The 22,425-nt window shown below is 37.7% G+C and overlaps 1 protein-coding gene across 2 annotated transcripts in view; it reads right to left on the bottom strand.

The window, feature by feature from the left end:
* Positions 1-2,081: 2,081 nt before the first annotated feature.
* LOC150087094 (uncharacterized) overlaps positions 2,082-22,425 on the bottom strand; it is a 49,606-nt gene continuing 29,262 nt past the window's right edge. For both annotated transcript variants that reach the window (XM_090372943.1, XM_090372942.1), the window contains exons 2-4: positions 16,064-16,098; positions 11,436-11,678; positions 2,082-3,510 (exon numbers count right to left, since the gene is read on the bottom strand). In XM_090372943.1, the coding sequence (XP_090229069.1) occupies positions 3,412-3,510; positions 11,436-11,678; positions 16,064-16,098 (377 nt within the window). In that variant the 3' untranslated portion in view covers positions 2,082-3,411. The remainder of the gene's footprint in view (positions 3,511-11,435; positions 11,679-16,063; positions 16,099-22,425) is intronic.

Genomic DNA, 22,425 nt, shown 5'->3' on the forward strand with positions numbered 1-22,425 from the left:
CCACAATTTGCAGAAGCGTTGAAATCGTTGTCAATAAGACTACTTCGAAGGCATCCATCCGAAATCCTGTAAGCTTCATCATTTCTTTCTTAATTTCTTCACCGGAACTTTTTAATTCATGCCTCGTATATTGGCTCCGTTATGTTTGGAAATGTTTCTATGCAAGGATCCGGTTGAATATGGACACTAGTTGATGAATTATGAATGGGCTTAGATGGTTTAAAATAAATTGTGGTATTCCATCAGTTCCAGTTGCCCCGTTTGGTTGCACGTTGTTCATTGTATCTTTGACGTGGAAAAAAAAGCCCAGTTTATTGTCAGGTTTTCTGTCAGCATTTCATCTCTGTGTTGATGTTCGAAATGAGTTATTAAATTTTGTGGTAAACTCCATCTGCCACAGATTCAAGATGCTGGGGAAAATCCGGATTCTGATTTATATGTTGACGAGCTTCTTTAGAAAATGTTTTCTCAAGGTACTCTTTTATTGCCACCAATTTTCTTCGATTTAAATTCGCACGAGCTCCGGAGTATTTATTCTGATCTAGAGGGAACTCAGCTTGTGCAGTTCTTGTTTCCTTTTAAAACATTGGCTGAGTGATGGAGACCACCATGATCTTGATCGAACAGGTAGATTATATTTTGCAAGCTGCATAAAATTATTTTATTTACAAACTAATTATCATTCCTCGCCACCAAAAGACAACTAGACCTAATGAATGTAAATTATATTTGCTTTTCTAAGACCATTTCAGAAAATTTTTTGCTAAGGAATAATTACTTCATGTTCAAGACACCTCCATCATCAGAGTTTCTAGTCCCTACAGTTTATATTTCAGTTCTCTTCGGTTCCGAAGTTTAGAGTTTAACGGAGCTCCCTCTAACGAAGAGAATCTACGTCGTTCCGGTTAGTATTGTACTGGCTACGGAAGTGAGCAATTCCAAACTCTGTTTTAATCCCTTATCACCACCACTGAAACAGCAGCTACCTCGCCAGTGAGAAGGATATCCTCCTTTATTAATGAAATGAGAATAGTCCTCACGGCAAGATTGGATCTATCTCTCAAACTAACATATGAGACTCGTACACCTGGAGATTGCACAACCTGTATTTAGGTCCTCTTCAAAGCTTATCACTCACACGAACAGACTAGCCTTCTCTGACAGATATCTTCCGAATCAGATGCTCGAGACCCTTAGTAAAATAAAAGCTGATTTGCATAAGTTTGTGAAAAAAAAGTAGAGGAAAACGCATTCTCGTTTACCATAGAGATCCCTCCCCCATAATCAACTTTACAGACCTTAAAAATGTCGGTGCCCTTCTGCTTTGGATGAGGAAGCGTTCGTGGGTCCATAAAAAACTTTACTCTCCTGAAACTGCTGCTATATCCATCATCTGATGCCTCCTGTTTATCCTCAGGGTGTACTCTTAATAAACACCACGGCCCCCTCTAAGTTTGGTAGTCAGATGAACAACGTACTAACATAACTCTGTACTACCCACACACATCATACACAATATGCGCTTTAAAGAGAACTCATTGAGAAACTAACGCGGAGTTGGGGGGAACCCCGGTTTCTCTACGTAATATACACTATATACTCCTAATCAGCCCCACCCCAAAAGGCAATCATCTCTTTTTGTGTATCCATGGTTTATTTGTATATAACTTAAAAACCATTGTAATTTTGTATTGTTCTGACTTGTGTTACGGCCCTGTTAACGTAATAGTTGTTATTCATGTGTGTTATTGTATCACTTAGATTGTAAACATTCCATAGTCGTTAAGGGAATCTGTATGTATTGTTATTTACCACAATAAAGATTGTTTATTTATTTGTTTGTTTGTTTGTTAGTTAGTTACTAATAGTTCAGAAAAAATTTAAAAGGGGATTGGGCTAAGCCCGGAGAACTGCTTTACTAAATAAATATGCTTCATAATTCATTTACCCATAAATATAATTTAAATATTTATATTCAATTTATTTTATGAAATTGCGTGGGGAATTCAGTTGCTGTAGATGCTGTGAAAATGTATGATTGCCCCCCATTTTTTTAAAAATGGAACTTTCATTCGACAAAATAGGAAAAAAATGCACGTTTATTAGATTTCTGTACAACAGAATAACTGGAACATTTCCGTTTGTTAACTTTATTTGCTGACAATGACTACAGAACTAAAGGAACATAAAACTCATAACGGCTCATAAAACAAACTAATTATTTGTGTGTGTGTTTTGAATAAAAGCTGCAATAGAAATTCAGTTTATGCAAAAAAAGATGTTTTCTTTCAGTTAAATAATTGAAAACTCAGATTAAAATTATTTATTAGCACCAATATTTAGGAATGTTAATCTAATCTTACATAAAATTATGTGTGGTATAAGATGATACTGCTCAAATATGGTAGATGTCACAGAAAAGCTGCCGAATATCAACTGGGAACATCTGTGGCCAGCACAGTTCTTGGGGACAGTGCCCTGGCCGGTCTGTTTTCTCCATAGGGCGTCCGGGAAGGTTAATGAATTTCTCCCCCCCCCCCCCCGATGCTCCTGACTGTATTAAGATAATAGCACTATCTGAGAGAATTGCTGATGTTGCCAGTTTCACAAAATTGGCAACGGCGCCAATTCCATTGCGGCTATGGTCGATTGGCGGCGTCATGTTGTTTCTCTCTCTGTATGTAGGTAAAATAATCCTTGCACGCAGCGTCCATCTTTCTATTGAATATATATATATATTGTGTAAAAATGAATTACAATTTCATACACTTGAATAATTTTTATTACAAAATCAGAAAAAATAAATTAGACAGTATTAAGGCTGATGAAATACTGTCATTTTTCAAAATATGTCCATCAGTTAAGTGATCACATGTAATTCATGGTCTAATGCCAGCTTTATTTCCATGTTTCGCGTAAGTAATTTTAGAGTCAAATTCGATGAGGCGATTACTAAACCAGAATAACATGAAATGGGAACAATGATCCACATTGTTTTTTCAAAGTAAAGTATAACTTATTGCTGTATAATACGCTAAATGAGCGAACTACAAAAATATGTACTTGGCTAGCAGTTTTGTTGACTGATTGAATTGACGTTTATTACTTGCAATTAAGATTCTGGTTGTTTAGGTAAGTATCTATTACTGACAAAGAAGAACTCTTCTTCCGAACACTGTAAACCTGTAAGAACGCTAATCTTTTTAAGAATTACTAATTACCTCTTCCTTATATATTATTGTTATTTCTTTAATAAATAGATATAACTAACACATTTAATAAGAAAATCGTGCGCAAGGCATGCTCGCTTGGGACTTCCACAAAAGAAGTTTAACCAAAACGGCTTTCTGTCTGATTAGATCAAGGCTTCTCTGCATATACTAGCACGCCTTGCACGGCAGGGAACAAAATCTATGACCAGTGCGTTTTCTTCTTGTATCCTCGTTTAGACGCTGGGGTAGTCGGTGCGTAAGTTGTTGTCTCTGTATCGTTAGGTGGATGGATGCGCAACTATAGAAAAAACAAAAATAGAAAAAGTTAATTCTGTTTTAAACAAGCAGATAATTAATAAAAATTTTACCAGATATACGTTATTGAGAAAAGAACACACCAGTGGAAAAAAAAAAAAAGACTACAATTATACAAGTGAGTAATATATTATTCTGAAAAACTTTTTTAAAATAATTAAAATGCATTACAATACACATAACGAAGTTCTATTTATAATTTACCGTTTGGGTATCAAAACAGTAATGCACAGGGAAACAGTTTAAGGTCTGCACTTTGGTGATAAGAATAAACCAGATAAATAATTCCTCTCCACTTCATTTCCAGTGATATCGTAATCTTTCCTAAAAGTTTCTCTTTCTTAATATGAACATTTCGCTGTCGAGCGATAAGTCACAGACTCTGAGCTTAGCAGTGTTTTCATACAACAGACCAAACAATTATAATAGACCAAGGTTTTGGTGAGACAGGGGTCTAGAGAAGGCAAGAAAGCCTCCCAAAATACACCCTTTTAATTTTTCTTCACTTGTTCCATTAAAGTTGTAACATGTAAAATGTAGCTTTAAAAGGTCTTTCAATATTGAATTTTTTGACCATACAGGAACCCCTGTTCAGAGCCGTCTGGAGCACCATCTGATGGTCATACTAAAATGAAATTTGATGAAGTAGACCACAACATGAAGAAATGAATGGCAGAAAAAAATTTCGTATTCTCCGCCAAGAGAAGAAATGGCGCTGTTATCTTCAGATATCAACTACCAAATGTGTGTTCAAAGTGTGTGCCGTTGGTAAATGCAATGTGTTCCATGCAAGCCCAGTTGCTTTCGATGGTTGAACGGTAACATGCCGCGAATGATAGCAGCCACGTTGCGAGTGACGCTACCCTTCAGGTCAGTGAGAATACAGATCATATGATACACCATGTTCCACAGCCAGAAATCATCGGGTTAGTTCAGGTAAACGGTGAGGCCACGATGTTGGCCAACATCGATTAATGATTTCAGCATTGGTGAAATGTCTTCGGAAAAGATCTCTTGCAAAGATCGAGAAATATGAGGTTGCGCCTAATTTACATAAACATCATGGATTCCGGTATCCCCATTGCTGCAGCTCAGAAATGGTGACGAAGCATGTTCCGGCATCTCTGACCTGCAACGGAGCAGGTGAAAGATGCTCCAGGCTGAATGTCCTCAAAGAAGAATCGTCCAATCAAAGAAGGAACGATGAAACCACCACCAGCTGATTACTTTTGGGGAATGTAACAGGACTGTACTTCCCAAAAGTAATAGGGAGAATTTTCCAATGTCCAGACCTCACGCGTAGCACAGTGGTTATACTCATCAAACTCCCCACAACGAGTCACAATGCCGGAGTTCGAATCCCGTCAATAATGCGAGAAATTTTTATGGTTTTTTTTTCACAACGTGGCTAAACTAATCGGTTTTAGGCTAAGGGGATCAAGGTTCATGGTTTTTTTCCCGAAATGGATTTTTCATCCAACAAAAAAAAAAAAAAAAAAAATTATATTATATTAGGGTCACCTGGATATTTAAGGACTTTCAACTACCTATATGTATTGGTCTGTGAATTGCGTGCGTTCTCGGGTAGATTTGCCTGCTTTGCTTCATCCAGTGAACAAATAATTACGTTAGGGTTACCTGGAAAGCTAATTCATATACCCATATATGCATTATGTCTGTAAATTGCATGTGTTCTCTGGTCCATATGCCTGTTTTGCTGGACGAAAAACAAATTTCTGGGGGAAAAATTCTTGCTATCTATGCCTGAGACCGACCACGGAGTGAAAAAAATCCCATTAAAGTTCCTCGCGTCATCGACGGGATTCAAATCCGGGCCTTTTCCACCCGGTGTGGGGAGGACGGTGACGATACCACTGTGCTACACGTGCAGACTCATTCAGCACAGGCAAATCGAGCGCAAAACACGCAATTTACAGTCACAATATACAGTCGCCTCATACCCTTAGTTGCTTAATCGCAACAGCACGCCACGCCGATGTCCAAATGGTATGGATATAACAATTATGGATATTTATACTCCAGTTCAAAGTGAACTGGGCTTGTTTATCCAGAGGAGTGCGTGTCACTATAATGCAGAGCCAGTGCACGCCTGTCTGCGTGGTGAAGCAAAAAACTCTTCCAAGGCCAGAGGAGTGTGTCAGTAGCGTGAGCTGCCGTGAGTAATATGTTGTTCATATGTACAGTTTGTTAACGGAAGGCTCTGTCACCATAGATTGAGACCTTCCAGAATCGGTCCACTTCACGAGGAGTCAGGCCAGGTGAGTAGATAGACGTCTGTCTGGGGTTCGAGAATGCCCTTGGTTCGAGAATTACCTCATAATCACGACCAAGGACCTTCTTATATCTCCTTTGCTGCCTCCTTCAATACAACTGGACAGATCCCATCCACATCAGGTGTCTTAACCACGTTTAGCTTCAGCAATTTTTCTTCCACCTTGCCCTCACTTATCACAAAATCATTCAATTCTCTGCAACAGTTTGATAAGCGTCTGGCCTCCACTTCCCTATAGAATTCCTCATTCAAAATACTCATTCAGTTTGTCAGCTACCTGAGCAGAATCATCAACAATTGAACCATCGATTGTTGATAATTCATCCTCTTCCTTCTAGAGTTTACATAAGTAAAGAAGTTTTTACTGTTTTTCTTTGCATCCTTTGGCAAAGATTTCTCGTAATCGGTCTTTACTTGCCTAACCTTCTTTGTGGCTTGATTACAGACTTACTCTTATATCTACCATAGGCATCTGTGCGTCCTGATAATTTATATGCGTCCCATGCATTTTTTTTTCTCTGCCACGAGTCTTATTAGTTTATCTGACGTCCATTTAGGCCTAAACCTTGAACAGTATTTCTTAGTTGGTATGAAAAGCCTAGTAGCTTCCAAGATTAATTCCTTGAATGCTTTCCATTTAGAATTTGCTGTTGGTAACATCATCAGTTGGTCCCACTGTACAGAATTTAAAAACTGTCTGAGGCCACTGTAGTCCCCTTTAAGAAAGCAAAAACCCTTCCCTTTACCCCTGATGGTAGTGACATATTTGACTAAATCTCACATCAGTACACTGTGATCACTGCCACCTAGTGGTTCCTTTATCTGTAGATTCTAAATGCAGGAATAATCACTGCTGATAATCAGATCAAGATTATTACTGCCTCTGGATGCCTCTCGAACATGTTGCTGTAGAAAGCAATCATCCAGTAAATCCACAAAGTCTTACTAGTGTGCGAGTGACCTCTACACGAGTTACAGTTTATATCTGGGAAGTTAAAATCCCTCATTATAAGACAATATGACTTACTGGCCGGCTCTATTTCTCTGTACAGTTGTTCGTTGTAATCATCAGAGTTATTAGGCCTATAAAACACTCCTACTCTAATTTTTTTTTCGGGTGCTTATGTCACACCAAACTGGCTGAACAGTTTGGAGTGAGATAAGCACACCAAACTGACTCAACAGTGTACTGTCCACACATGCCAACTGGATGCACTTCCTTTGATTTTCCATTCTGTCTATCCTTTCTGTACACATTGTACTCCCCAATTTCCAATTCTGCATTCCTTATATCTGTGTGACATCACGTCTCTGATATCTCAACAATATCCGCCTTTGATGTCTTTACCAGAATCTCAAATTCATCAAATTTATTTACTATACTTCTAGCATTGGTGTTCATGTACCTATTCTTGCTCTTAGTTACCCTAATACAACCCATGTATTTACTTGTTCCATGACGACTCCCAGCAGTCCTTGAAATCTCCAGCACCTCGCTTTCCAGGCCGCTGCTTATTCCAATAGAAGCAGTACAAGAATTCCTTTCACCTCTGCCTGTGGCTACTGTTAATCTATTAGTCTGTGAGTCCCCCCCCCCAAGCTAACAGTTTCCCCAAGCTTTGTCATGAGTTTTGGTAAGACTATGTGTATATGCTTAAAAGTTATGATAAGTTTGTTTCACGTTATTTTCTTGCTTTATTCCGATGTTTCTCTGGCAATGTGCCGCGGTGAGTATGTTGTATAAAGCCGATATAAGTTCCCATCGTACTGACAGCAAGTGAATCCCGGGCTTTGCCACACACAGTGTGGAAGAAGAGCAATTGTATTCATTGTGCGAGCCGCTTAGAGTTCCAAATAAACATGTAAGTAGAATTGCATATTTTATAAGTTGAAGGAACTTATTTCCAGGGGAATAGAGTTTCTAAAAGACTAAAAGTGATACTCAGAAATTTTAACAACAGTTCATTATTATGCTGTACTTCGAATAGGTACATACATAGTAGAATAGGTACAATTGGTGTTGCCTTTTGGACTCTGACTCAATTTAGTGAGTTAACTTTCATGAAAATAAAAGAATTAGAGCACCCTTTGAGAGAGCCGATCAATTTGAGGGTTCTGAGTGATTTTTTTTTTTTTTTTTTTTGATATGTTGCAGAAATGTGTGAAATCATTCACAGCAGTTCGCAGTATTTCAAGTAAAATTTGTTTTCTTTAATTAATTTCGGTAAATATACTGCGTATTGATCCCTTCGAAAACGAAATAAGAAAGTACAGTATATTATATGAAATTTTATGTAAAAGTCTTAGTAGCGACACTAACGGAAGTTTTGCTATTATTAATCTCGAACCATGTGTATTTGCAGTAAAACTTTGGTTTGCGTGGTGCTGGTTTCTTGAATTTGGTGTTTGGTGCAGTTTGTATCTCGAAATTGGTGTAGTGAAGAAAAGTGAAATTTTCAAAGTGCGTTAATTCAGATAATAATAAGAACAATAGCTGAAATCTTTATCAGCCGAAAACTCAGACTTGTTTTTACCGGTAAGCAAATATTGAAATTTGGAAATGTGCAGTTGAAATTTAAATAATGCATTTTTGTTATAAGTTTGATTATTATTAGCTTTGCTTTGTGAACTGCGCAATATATATATATATATATATATATATATATATATATATATATATATATATATATAGAGAGAGAGAGAGAGAGAGAGAGAGAGAGAGAGGAAATCTCCTAAATAATAAAATAATATCGTCAGTTTTAAATATCGAAGTGCGTTTAATGCTACTTACTAACCTTCACTAATCGAGTGTTCCAGTTGAAAACAAAGTAAGTCATGATTGGCTTTAAGGAAGTAAGTAAGTTATGAGTTGCCTTGGGAATAACGGGGTTTCTCAACTAAGCAAGTTCTTTGTATACTGATGGAAGTATTTGGTAGTGATGAACTTTCATAGACTGTAGAAGATAAATATATAACAAGCAAATGAAGTACAAACATGATGGCAGAATTAACATGACATTACTGACTGCCACCCCTTTTCTGATATTTAGAGCAATATGCCACCTCACCATGCTTAAGTAAACAAAGTTATTTTGTGAAAAGTTTTTTTAATTAATGAAGACGTTAGTGTTGGGAGTCATCTTGCAATGAAAGTTATATTACACTGAACTCTAAAAAATTTATATTTAAATGTATTTTGTTTGACTATAAAATTCGTTATCGCTTATTTTGTGACATTTGATCCTTGACAATTAATATATAATGGCATATATCGGTTAGGTTCTATTAACAGAAAAAAGCTGTTGCAAACGATGGATTTTATTTCGTACATAGTCTGTAAATCAAATTTTACTTGCAGGTAGATGTCTATGAAAGGTCATTTTTAAAGTGGTTTGGTAACATTTTCTTAAAGATCCTATAAATTACTTTACAGGTAGAATTCACAGTTAAAATTAAATTTGATACTTTAATTTTAAAAAAGCTAGCTTCTACACGATGCGTAGTTAGAATGTTCCAGGAATGACTTAATAACAAATTAAAATTGAACGTACCAGTTTGCTTTTGACCCCTTAAAAGTTTTCTTGACCAACTGTTGGAAGAATTTCTGGAATTCATTTACTGATATCGATTTCACGAGTCCTCGACCGTACTGAACTTCCCCCGAAAGGCAAAGATGTGCCCATTTCTGTTAAGGGGTAAAACTCAAGTTTACGGAACCCCCTGTCTGTAGCCAACGACCGGTTTTTGCTTGACTCCCTCCAGAAATCACTTAAAAACCTAATCTTTTTTCACCAAACATAAATGAAAATCAATTAAAAACACTCCCTCTTATGTGGTTTTTTTTTTTTTTTTTTTCTTTCTAATTGCAACTATTTTTCTCAGTTCAATCCTTCACGCAACCTTCTGTTCGTCTCACAGCGTAACATGAAGGTTACTGTAAACTTGAGTATACCCCTGTTAAGTTTTGATACTTTGGACAAGGAGCCAGAAGGCGGAATCAATTCGGGATAATCATGAGAATGCACCATCTGATGGATCCGCTTTACGTCAAATTTCCCATCAATACGCAGTGCGAGCAGGTGCATTGTAGATGAAAAAATCCGTCGATCATTTGATCGTCCCTTATCTTTCGAGCCAGTTATTAGGATTGAAAGATCTATCGTTCCTTAAGAAGTACTTTTTTTTTTTTTTTTTTTTTTTGAGTCAGGATGGCACCTAGGCAAATACCCATCTCCACCTTGAACACCTGCGACCGCACAAAACCTGAAACGGCCTGAAAAAAGTGTCAGGCCTCTTCGAACTAGCAAGCAGCCAACACCTGGGCAGCTGCCGCCGAAGGCCCGTCCCAAGCTCGAGCTAGATCCGGGTGCATTATTCACTGTCAGTGTTCAATGCACTAAAATCCCGGCGCCTCCGTAGCCAGGTGGGAAGGAGCAGCGGTGCGTAGCACACGCTTCTTGATTAGACCGGGGTTCGAGCCCGTCACCACCAAATACGGAAGATGCGGAAAGGTCAGGAAATGACCACCGCATCTCCCGGAGCAATATGGCCTTAGTTGCTAATGCTCCTAAAAACCAAATAACAAACAAACAAACAACTAAAATCCCGCACCCGCCGGATGTAGTGCAATACCAGCGGGTGCACCTTAAGAAGTAAAAAACCTTAAGAAGTACTGATACACAAATCCCACCTCACTTTTACTCAGGGCTGTGTAAAAACAGAGGGAGAGTTGCGGTTAACCCAAATCATGCCAAAGGTTCCCCCCCCCCCCAAATCATTTTTAAATCGCCGGTTACAAGACAGGGTTCCACAGATGCTATTCCGTGAGCCTGCTTGAACATAATGTGAAGTTCTGCTAAACATTTCTTGAGTATTGTGCAAAGTTTTTAACCCCTTATTTTATAATCGAAAGCGGCTGAAATGTGGAGCAACGCTTATTAATTGATCTCCTCATTTCGAATATACTTTAGTTTTTTCAAATTCGATTTAGGGCCGGTTGTGTAAAGAATAATTCATCGTATGAGTGTTTGATATCTAGATTTACAGGTGGTAGATGACTTTCATCAACCGGTGAAATACCACCACTTTGCTTATTGGAGGCTTGAAGTGGTTAAACCCATGTTTAGTCTCTAGAGCAAAGTTTCCGGCATCCCCTCCCCCCATACTTCTCCTTCAACCCATGCATGGTACTAAGTACTATAGGTTTTGATACCTTTCGTGTTTGGGGTTTTCATAAAAAAAAAAAAAAAAAAAAAAAAAATCTCGCTTGAATTTAAGACTTTCAAATTTGAGAATGGTACAGTGAATATGTAATATTTTTTCGTATAACTGTGGTGTAATATAACAATAGTAGGAAGCCTTCTTCACGAACTTAAGGTATAGAGTACTATTGTATGTGAATTTACATTTTGCTGCAAGGGATTCAGCCAGTCGGTAGAATGCTTTTGGAAGTTGAATTTGTCAGAGAATTTCAGTAGTTGGTGACATAATGAAAATAAACATTGGAGAAGCTAAGGATAGTGTTGCCTATAACCAAGTTTTAAGTATTCAATGTTACCTAAAAACTCTGCAGTGTAGAATGAGAAAAATCAGTTAGTTCGAGAACACTTCCTTACCATGATTCGGTCTTTCTCTTCACAGGCGTATTCACTCTCATCAATATCATTGTAACAGTCTGACTTGTACTCTTTAGGCAAACCCTTTCCGTCGAACTCGCACAGTTTTTCAATTGGCCGAGCTTTTACAATCATCTTTTCTAAATTCTTCGGTTTGTCTTGAGGACAATAGAACACTTTTGGAGTCTTTAGGTCAAAAACAATGCTCTTACGCATCATATCTGCCCCTACAAAGACGAATACCTACATGAGGTTGGGAAAGAATAGATTAATTACAGAAATACTTATTTACAAGAAACTGTGAGCAATATATATTTTTTATTTTTTTTTTTATTTTTAATTGGTGTTGATGCGAGAACTTCCTTGCATCAACACCAGACTGAGCAGACCAAGGTTCACAATCCCACAAGTATCAATAAATCGTAGTCAAGTTGTGGGAGGGGCGTTTTCTGATTGGTGGCGCACGCACTGCTGCGGAACTTCAGATGAGGTGTACATAAGCAAAATAAGTTTGCATACAAAATTATGAATTGTGGAATAAATTTTAATTCTCAGTGGAAATGTATCATTCCGGAGAGCTAATAATTAAAGTGAGTGATCTATATTAGAACACTAACATCATTTAGTTGCCATTACCTGATCATGTCACTTCGTAATTAAACAAATGGGGGGTGCCTCGGTAGCCAGGTGGGTAGGAGCAGCAGTGCGTAGCACATGCTTCTTGATTAGACCAGGGTTCGATCCCGTGACCACCAAATATGGAGGATGCGGAAAGGTCAGGGAATGACCTTTTGGTAAAGTGCCTGCCTGGCAACCCAAAGGTCGCGGGTTCGAATCCCGCCTCGGGCTTGGATCAAAGTACTGCAAAAACCTTGGGAGGTGCATTATGGCCACAGAAGCCGATGCGCCAACAACTACCAAAAAAAAAAAAATATATATATATATATATATATATGGCCTTAGTTCCTAATGCTCCTAAAAACCAAACAACAAACAAATGGGGTGGTCTCTATTAGCGGGTATATGCCAAATTGTGTTGATAATCATAATTTTACCCACTTCGTATGCCTTCTTTCTTTGGTTCCTCAGTATCGCTGACATTTATCATTAAGTTCTTTAATTTGCATTGTTTCCTGATAAGACAAATTTAACAGTTGGTGTTACGTATTATATAGGGATCTGAAAATAATACTAAATTTACTATAAAATAATCACACGTTACCTTAATGCATTTTCTCCTTCATATAAATATTTCTGGAAAGACTTTTTTTTCATTTATTCCTTTCCCTTGTGATAGTCTCTGAGCAGAACGGTGCAGATTCGCCTGTTATATCTTGTTATACACAAAAGGTAAGTGCGAAAGTATAATTCAGTATAAAAACACCTCTGTGCATTGTGATAATGAAAATATTTCAGACTAATGTAATCGGTTTATTCCCAATGTATGGCTTAATTTTTCCGTGTTAAGTTTTAATAACAGTTTATTAATTGAGATGCTTCATTTATGCGATGTGCTTAATAAATCGAGTGCAAAAGCATCTTGAATCTGTTTGAGTTTATACAATATTAACTGCTGCACCATGTCACGTATTGTACCTGTCTCGTCACTGATTCGTTCGGACCTCCTCATTGGCTACTAACCCATCGGCGAGACCCCTAAAAGGGTTGAAACACTTAAATAAATGGCAATTTACTTCTCCATGGGATTTTACTTAATTTAATTCTCTAACGCAGTTTACTTCTCTTTATTTAGAGTAGTGCAATACCGAGAGATTCGGTATTGCACTACTCTAAATAAAAAAAAAAAAAAAGTGCTACAACAATATCAGATAGATACAATAAGTAACCGTTGTTCCTATAGTTTTTTTTTTGTATAAAAGTAAAAAAAAATTTTTTTTTTACAAAGAAAAAAAAAATCATCTTGCAAAGATCTGGCTTGAAATGTATGAGGCCTGCGGCCATTGGCCATTATAACGCCAAATGTCGCCTAATTGGTCTCGTGTACTGAAAAATCCGCCAGGTCGTATTCAGCAGATTTTCTTAAGGCCTGTTGTATGTTACTTTTTCTTTGTTTAGTTGTACCATGGCGAGTAATGTAATATTTTCGTAATCAGTGCATAAAAATGCAGATAACGTTTTTAAGCGTAGGAGACACATAATTCATTAGATTAGATTAGTTAAATTAGAGGCCTGAAGGCATGCCTTCTAGCGGCTAGAGATGTCAACCGGTGGCACAGGAAACGAGTTTCATGTGCTGAAGGGCTAAATGACTGTCAAAATATTTTAATTTTATAGTTTGATTTTACAAGGTTTAAGAAGTTATGTTCATGATAAGACCACAAAGTCTAAATGTTTTAAAATTAAAGTTTATATATTGCTGAATATATGTCAATGTAAAATTCCTATTTAATTATTTACTTATTAGACATGATTTTAGTACATATGGCTTATTGTCCTGGCGTCACGTCGAATATGATGATGATTTTAACCATGGTTTGATTATATTCTCAGTTTTTAATAAAATAAGATTTCACTGCATAAGATACACTAAAATTATCCAACTTCAACTGAGGGTAAAATCTTGCAAAGATGTGTTACCCTTATGACTTTTTTTTATTTTTTTTTTATTATACACCATTTTAATAATTCTAAAAATCGTGGAAAGCTAAAAAAAAATTTGGCCCGCGTGTACCTCTGAGATATTTTATTTGACCCGCCATTTATAAAGGTTGCCCACCCCTGCTGTATATCATTGACAGAATTCTGTGCATTTCTGATAACCAGGCGGCACGTAATGGCACTTTTCATTTTCTCATTACCAAATCTCTTTCATCTTCAAGTTTGTTTCATGCTTTAGCTCATTGTTACCCAAAATGCAGGATCCTATTTCATTTATGAATATAATTTTGTGGTTGGGTATACTTAGATGTTTTTTCGATTATTTTGTTTATACCCGTTAACTTAGCGTTGTCGTATTGTGACAAATTTTGCTTATGCGTTGCACAACAGCCCGGTGTCTGATTCACGAGGGAAAATAGCCCCAGAGCCTGAGTAAATCGGAACAAATATTGTTTTATATTAAGTGATTATGTGGTAACTAATCGTGTTGTATATGAATCTAATATGGTTAAAAATTCAAGTGAGATTGGAGATTAGTTTTCAATCAGACACGTCTTTATATTACATGCGTATAAAAAGTTTGGGTCTGCCTCTGATTCAACTGCTATTTCAGAGATTACCTGAATTACCCAGAAGTAGTTGTGATGGAAATATGATTTTTTTTTCGTTTGATACCTTAATTTCTATAGCAACCACACAAATTTTGGATTCCATCTGACAATTCATTCTTTTTGTTTGCAGCTCTGGATGAAGTGTCAGTGGAATACAGATCAGTGATTCCGTTCCTCTTTCAGCAAGGGAAAACAATCCACGAAGAAATTTTCGTTGTTTATGGAGAAGATTACCCAAGTTACAGTGTTGTTGCATATTGGTATAAATAATTGAAATGTGTAAGAATCTCAGTGCATGAATGAAGAAATCCCAGGATGCCCAGCAACTGCTGTAACAGAGGAGTGTGTTGCAAAAATTAAGGCATTAATCCTGGAAAATCGCCGTATTCGCGTCAAAGAACTAGCTACAGAGCTTCAAATTAGTGGACGGTATGTGGAGGACATCGTCCATCAACAGTTTTTTTTTTTTTTTTTTTCACGGCTAGTCACCATGAACGAAACTTGGATCCATCACTATGGTCCCGAAACTAAAATGTTCCAAAACAATGGAAGCATGCAGAATCACTCCATCCCCTCTTTTTTTTTCTCTCTCTCTCTCTCTTTCTTCCTGACCTTGTATTTGAGGTGAGGTTTTTCTGGTGCCCGGGTTGGGGCTTCTGGGCATGGAACGGCCATCCACTGATCACAGACTTCGTCAATGGATTTTATTTTTGTTGGCCTTTTTATTTTATTTTACTTTTTATTATTATTCTTTTTTTTTTTTGTTTTTTTTTTTTTGTTCTGTTGCATTTGGGCTCTGTTGGTATTGATGGAATTCTTTATTTTATTTTTTATCATATAATTAATTAAATTTTATTATTATTATTTTTTGAATGATCCCAAAGTTGCTTTGGGCATTCAGTACAGGATTGTTAGTGCCCACAACGATTCACACTTATCTTCCATCCCGCGGTGTATCCTGGTGACAGAGCGGCCAGAAACAACTAAGCAACACACATTGCGCAAACGTAACATAACATCACACCCACACACACACACGCGCTCTTCTGGCCATTTACAGAGAACTGTAGTCATTAGTGTACCAAGGTAAGAGTTCAGGTGCCGCTCTACATAAGATACTATACATGTTTACACATATCTACCAAAAGAGAAAATTAAAAAAAAAAAAGTCGCTTCCTTTTATCATTTAACCATTCTAATTCTAATAACCAGGTGAATGATACTCGTATTGTTTTCTCCTCTGGCATCTGCCATATTGAATACTGTGATTAATCATTACCAAATAGCAGTATCTCAATTTTAATTCATTTATAGATTTTAAAGTAATCGAAATATAAGGAAATAAATGCAATAGACTAATGAACGGTATATATAATCCCAGTGATTTATTGTACTTACCATAAGAACGAAAAATGCTTTGACTGCAAGATGAGCTGCAATTAAATAAGAACAAATTAGTTGCTACTAATTTATCGTAAAATGCCATAGAATCACTAACAAATATAATTAAATGGCTTGTTCAGGCAATCATAAGCTCATTATTTGTGAAATAATAATCTTTATTGAATTATTATATTTAAAATTTGAGAGAGTGAGTGAACTAATAGAATGCACACAAAATAGAACCCATCACAGCCATTAGTTTGACACGATATATCAACCACTGTGGAATAGGGTGACATGATCAGGCTCATATTGATTTACAGGCTGTCATTAGTCAGTTAATGTTGGTATGAGTGTAAAATAAAACAATTTTAGATAAATGTAAAGAAGGCAGAAATTCTTAAAATATACTTTGCAAATGTGTGGAAACTGCAATATTGTACTATTAGGCTCCCCACCGAGGGGAAAAGGGATGAAGAGTGGTTGGTTTTGTACGACTAGGCCTAGGGGAAGGGCTTTCGAGATTCGCGTGGAGGGGAGGGTTGTACAGAATTTGTAGTTTCACCACTGCCTTGTAATAAAGGAAAACAGCTTCCTTGAAATACAGGTTACAGCTGAAAAATTACGTACAATCCAACATGGAATAAAATACAAAGAATTGTTGGAATGTTCCAGGTTATATAATGAAAGAATCGTGTGTGATATTGGTATAGATGGTCCTTGAGGTTGTCGCAACGCAACCTCAAGGACCATTTTCATTTTTGTCAGGTATGCCAAAGTAGGCTTGCTACTTGGGAGTCCAAAATGCTGAAGGAACTGACATTCAGGTGATACTCAAGTCAAGTGGACTTAATATCGTCGAAGTCCGGTCGTCTGAGACAGCCAAATCCTTTGCTGAACCTTCACGATGGTGGAACTGATAGTAACCCTGGGTATAATCCCCACTTGCAAGTGCTGAAATACGGAACCTAGCATACTGGAGATAATCACCTAGGTGCAAACCAATGTAATGTCGTAGATGGCTTGAAGTGGGGGAAACAATGTTTCTTCTCTAGAGAAAAGCTCCGGTAAACCTCTCCCCCCTAATCTCTTCTATCATGTAATATGATTGATGGCTTTCGAGGTTATGATGGACAAGGCGAGATCCAATCTTCCTTACATTTCGAGGCTACAACTCTAAAACGGTATTAGCAGGCTAGCCTCTAGATAGTCCACCAGACCGAACCTGTTGTCAACTCTCTAGGAGTCTTCCGTATCAGCTAGTGTATAATCCCGCTGCCCGTACTCTGCCAGATTGTAACTGGCGGGAGCTAGAGTAGTGTGTATGCATTGTCGAGTCCACGTTATGTCAAGGAGCTGGGTGTTTTCTTGCCATGTGTACGCCATATCCAAAAATTTCATTACTTCATACAGCATGCCCTCTCCACCTTTTCTTATTACTGAATACATCATTAATTGTCGAACTAATAGAACAAACTTATCTGCGAAAAGATCTAAACCTTCCAAACAGTTCCGGGTTCATTTCACAAATATACGTGGTCCCAGTTCTAATCTCAATGATGTCCAATTCCACTTAGTTCTGTGTGTGTTGAGGGTCAAACGGTACCAGGGGTTTCTCGCATCACCACGGACGCCATTTTGGGAACGCGTTCGCGTCTCCACCCCGTGTCCGGTTGCACCGTCCGTGCAAACCTTCGAGTTCCCAATACCGAATACCAGACAGTCCTAACCACAGCGAACCCGCTTGATTTTTTTTTTCCTCTCAAACAACACTTCTACTGCACGGTCGAGGTAAGTGTTCCTCTAGGCACATCGCAACTTAGTGATGGTTTCTTCTCCAATGGAGCCTTTCTCTTGTGGCCATTCTCAATTTCGTGTCGTTTGGTATTATAAGAATGCAAAATGGGATGATCTGCGAGATGTCTTTTCGTTGGTCGGATTGCTGTTTTCAAAAGTTTGGTATTATAAGAATGCAAAATGGGATGATCTGCGAGATGTCTTTTCCTTGGTCGGATTGCTGTTTTCAATCCGATGTCAACGTTGGCTAAGATTGTGTCAGTGAAATTATTCTTGTAAGAATGAAATCCTTTATTCCACACTCCACCTTAAAATCTCGTCCTTTATTTAAACCTCGGCTTTTCCAATAAATGTGCTAATGCTGTTCAAGATAATGTTGCATATCGCAATTGGCTTGTATCCAAATCTTAAGGTTAATTTTCTGCCTATACCAAAGCTCGTAACAACTGTAAAGCAGTTATTAATCAGTCCTTACTAGATTTTGAACAGCCTAAGAGGAGAAAACTTGTTTCTTGTCCAAATGGTAGTCGAGCATTCTAGTCTCTTGCCAAAATTGGCCGAAACTTTTGCCCATCTCGGTTTCCACCTCTGTCAAAACCAGATGGTTCTATTGCCATTTCGAGCCCGTGACCACCAAATACGGAGGATGCGGAAAGTTCAGGGAATGACCACCGCATATCCCCGGAGCAATATGGTTTTAGTTGCTAATGCTCCTAAAAACCAAATAACAACAACATATTGCCATTTCAGCCAAAGATAAAGCTTACTTGCTAGCATCCTACTTCCTATTCGTGCTTTTGATGATCTTGGTAAACCACCTCCTGCCATTCCCAGTACACTGTATTCGATGCTTCCTGTGATCTTCCGTCAAAAGGATGTCAGAAGACATTTTGAACAAAGTTGATGCTAAGAAAGCTCCAGGTCCTGCATGTATTTCTCCACTTTTTCTGAAAACCCATGCTCCTGAACTTACTCTTGTTCTGTGTTGCTTTTTCACTTTCTTATTTCAAAGGTATTTTCGTATTTTCCCTTCTGCTTGGAAATTTGCTCATATTTAGCCAGTTCCTAAAAAGGGTGACAAATCGCTCTCATCCAATTATCATCCCATTGCACTTACTTCTAAACTAATGGAGAAATCAATTAACCGCCAATTATTAAACTGTCTAGAAACCTTCCAGTCGATCAATGATCACTAGTATGGATTCCGTCAGTGTCGATCAATGGTGATATTCCGGCTTATGTTACCTATCTTTGGACAAATTCAATTGAAAAGTTTGGTGACACTCAAGCAGTTGCTTTAGCTTCCATCGTAAACCTTACGATGGAAGCTAAATAAGCTTCCATCGTATGGTTTACAAACTGTTTTTTGTAATTTGGTAGTTGGCTTTCTGTCTTCTAACTTCTGAACCACCAATGCAAGCGTTCTCCAAGGTTCAGTTCTTTCTCCCGTTCTTTTCCTCTTGTATATTAATGACCTTCTGTTGTGGAAATCCTATCCATAGTTTTGCGGATGATAGCACATTGCATTCCACCTTGCAGTTTGAGAAACCTTGCCCTGCACAAACAGCTTCAACTTCTGGAATATCTGCTACCAATTCCTTAAATGCCGATCTATCTGCAGTGGGGCAAAGATAAATTAGTTGACTTCAATTATTATAAGACTCAATCCTGTCTTTTATCTCGCAAAAATGATTATTCTGGTTCTTGCTTCTCCCCAATGGCATTCTGATTTCTAGGCAATATCATGTATCGGGGATTACCCTGAATTATAATCTCTTTTGGCATAAGTGTATTGCTTCCTCTGCATCTAAAAATCTGGGTTTCGCTGTTACTTTTCTTCCAAACAGCTGTTCACTCTATAAATCGCATATCTGCCATATTGTAATATTGTTCTCACATCTGGGGTGGTTCCTCTAAAACCTCTCCCAGTCTTCTAGATTCCATTCAAAAAAGGGCAGTTTAAGTTAGACTCATCTCTGCACTCTGTCTCGTAAATTTTCTGTTTATGGTGCATGCCCTTTTCTCTAGATACTCCCATGGGCACTGTTTTTCTGAATCGCTTCTATAATTCCCAATCTCTCTTCCAAAGCAATCCTAACACGTGCTGCAACCAGTCAACATCCTTTTACCGTCCAACTTAAAATTCACAAAAACTAACTTGTCTTCTTCCTCATTTATTCATTCAGCTTCAAACAACCTTCCTTCATACGGAATTCCTAAAAATTACAATCTATAGAAATTCAAGTCAACAAGTATTCTTCTTTCATGTTCTAAACCTTCAACCCATGCCGGTACTAAGTGCTACACGTTCTAATGCCTCTCGTGTTTGGGGTTTTCATTAAAAAAATAAAAATAAAAAGATTCATGTACGATACAGTGAATTGTATATCATACTTTTGGTTATTTTATACAGTATGATCTAGTTCGCAAACGTATAGCAGAGTAACTTCAAACATATAGCAAAGAGATGTGATACCAGTATTGTATGAAAACAGGTTTAAAATAATAATAATAACACAAATTTTTTTGGAATGGTGAATCAAATAAATTTCTTTAGAATTTTGATTGATAGCACATTTAAACTAATGCTTAAGCTTGCAGCTATCCCCTTGAAGGGCTTGGTTACAAGGGGGTTAAATTTTCAATCAGTTACAAGATGTGCTTGTTTATTTATTTTATTATTTTTTTTATTTACATACAATTGAACAAATCCTCAAAATGGCAGGATATTCCAAGCCCAAAAGCCTCGGTCTGTTACCATTCATAGGGCAGATTTGAATCTCGTCACGAAATGATTCTTAACGAAAATCATCGGCAGCTGAATGAAGAAAATGGTGTATTTATTGATTTCTATCTGCTTATTCTAATCAACTCTATACGTCTGTCCGAAATTATGTTTTTGGTTTATGAAATAATTCTATCAAGCTTCATTCATTTTTGACCACACAACATGCAGTGTTAGAATTGGCAAATAATGCATAGAAGAAACCTTATATGGCATCAGCAAAAAAAAAAAAAGAAAAAAAACCCTACTTACTACATCACTAATTAATAATTTGTCTAATTCTTCCTTAAATTTATTTAAACTACCCACGTACATATCACTAGATGGAAGTGAACTACTCGCTGGCTAAGAGCAAACTTCTGCACTTATTCTGTAAGCAAATTTAAATTTGCCCCCCCCCCCCCCCCCCGTACGTGTGCTAGCTGAGCTAGAGTAAGTAATCCAGTAATTTAGTTTACTTAATCCATTTACAATCTTAAAAACTTCAGTCAGGTCTGCTAGCAGGTGCCTAGTTTCCAGACGCTGCAATATGCAGAACTCTTGGTAAGAGTACCCCTTTGTTCCACTCACTATCTCGTTGCCCTTCTCTGCACCCGTTCAACTGAACCACGCCTTCCTAAAATGAGGCTTCCAAACCTGTAGCCCTCGCGGTTAGCACAGCTGGTAGAATCTCCGTCTCAGGTGTGGATAGCATGGTTTTATCATCCGGAAACTCAGGTTTTTCGTCCAGTAAACAGGCGAATCGATCACAGAACACACGCAATTTACGGGCATAATGATATCGCTTATGTTGTACGCCTGAAACCCTTTAACAAATAACAAACATCCAGACCGGTATGCAATACTGAAGATGTGGCCTTATCATTACCTCACAAGTCAATAATAAACTATTCCAGATTAAAAAACGAATCTCAGCTGTGAACTTCTAGTTTCAGGAGAAGGCGAGAAGTCATTTTGGCAAGACTTCGAATTGGTCATTCTTATACAATGCATCTGTTCTTGCTTATGAGAGAGAATCCTCAATGTCTCATCTGTCAGACCCAGCTAACAATTAAACATATTCTAATAGAATGCCCTCAGTACGTAACTATCCGAAAATCCAGTTTCTATTCTCTTTCCAATTTGCAGGAACCTGTTTTATTACACATACTTGACAAAAATGCAAATTTTGAAGAACTATTTCAATACTTGAAACGCACAAAGTTATATAACCATCTCTGAAAGACATAATATACAGTTTTCAGTCATAAGAAATTCATGAACAGGCACAATATGGCCCAGGAGGCCCTTGTGCCAAAAATCCTCAATTACAACAACAAATATCATTACTTCATACAGCAGAATAATACCTCTTTATCCCCGCTGGCAAAATCCATAAATATCATTGACAAAAGTTCCATGAACTGTTTAGCACCCGTGTGCACTGCTCGCCTTACTTCAAGTCTGACTGCACAAATGGTGCCTCCGTAGCCAGGTGGGCAGGAGCAGCAGTGCGTAGCACACGCTTATTGACGGGGTTCGAGCCTGTGACCATCAAATACGGAAAGGTCAGGGAATGACCAACTCCCCGGAGCAATATGGCCTTAGTTGCTAATGCTTCTTAAAACCAAAAAATAACAATAACAAAAAGCCCCCAGGTCTTTTTGGTTTTCTACTACCTTCACTGTGGTACCACACAGTTGGCACGTAATCTGGGATTACTGCTACCCACATGCGGTATCTTGCATTTATCAATGTTAAACTTCGATTGCGACTTCTCAGGCCAACTGTTAATTTTTCCAGATCTTGTTGCAGT

This window comes from Mastigoproctus giganteus, chromosome 4 (assembly GCF_048544385.1).
Source record: "Mastigoproctus giganteus isolate SK-2022 chromosome 4, ASM4854438v1, whole genome shotgun sequence".
Classification (NCBI taxonomy): domain Eukaryota; kingdom Metazoa; phylum Arthropoda; class Arachnida; order Uropygi; family Thelyphonidae; genus Mastigoproctus; species Mastigoproctus giganteus.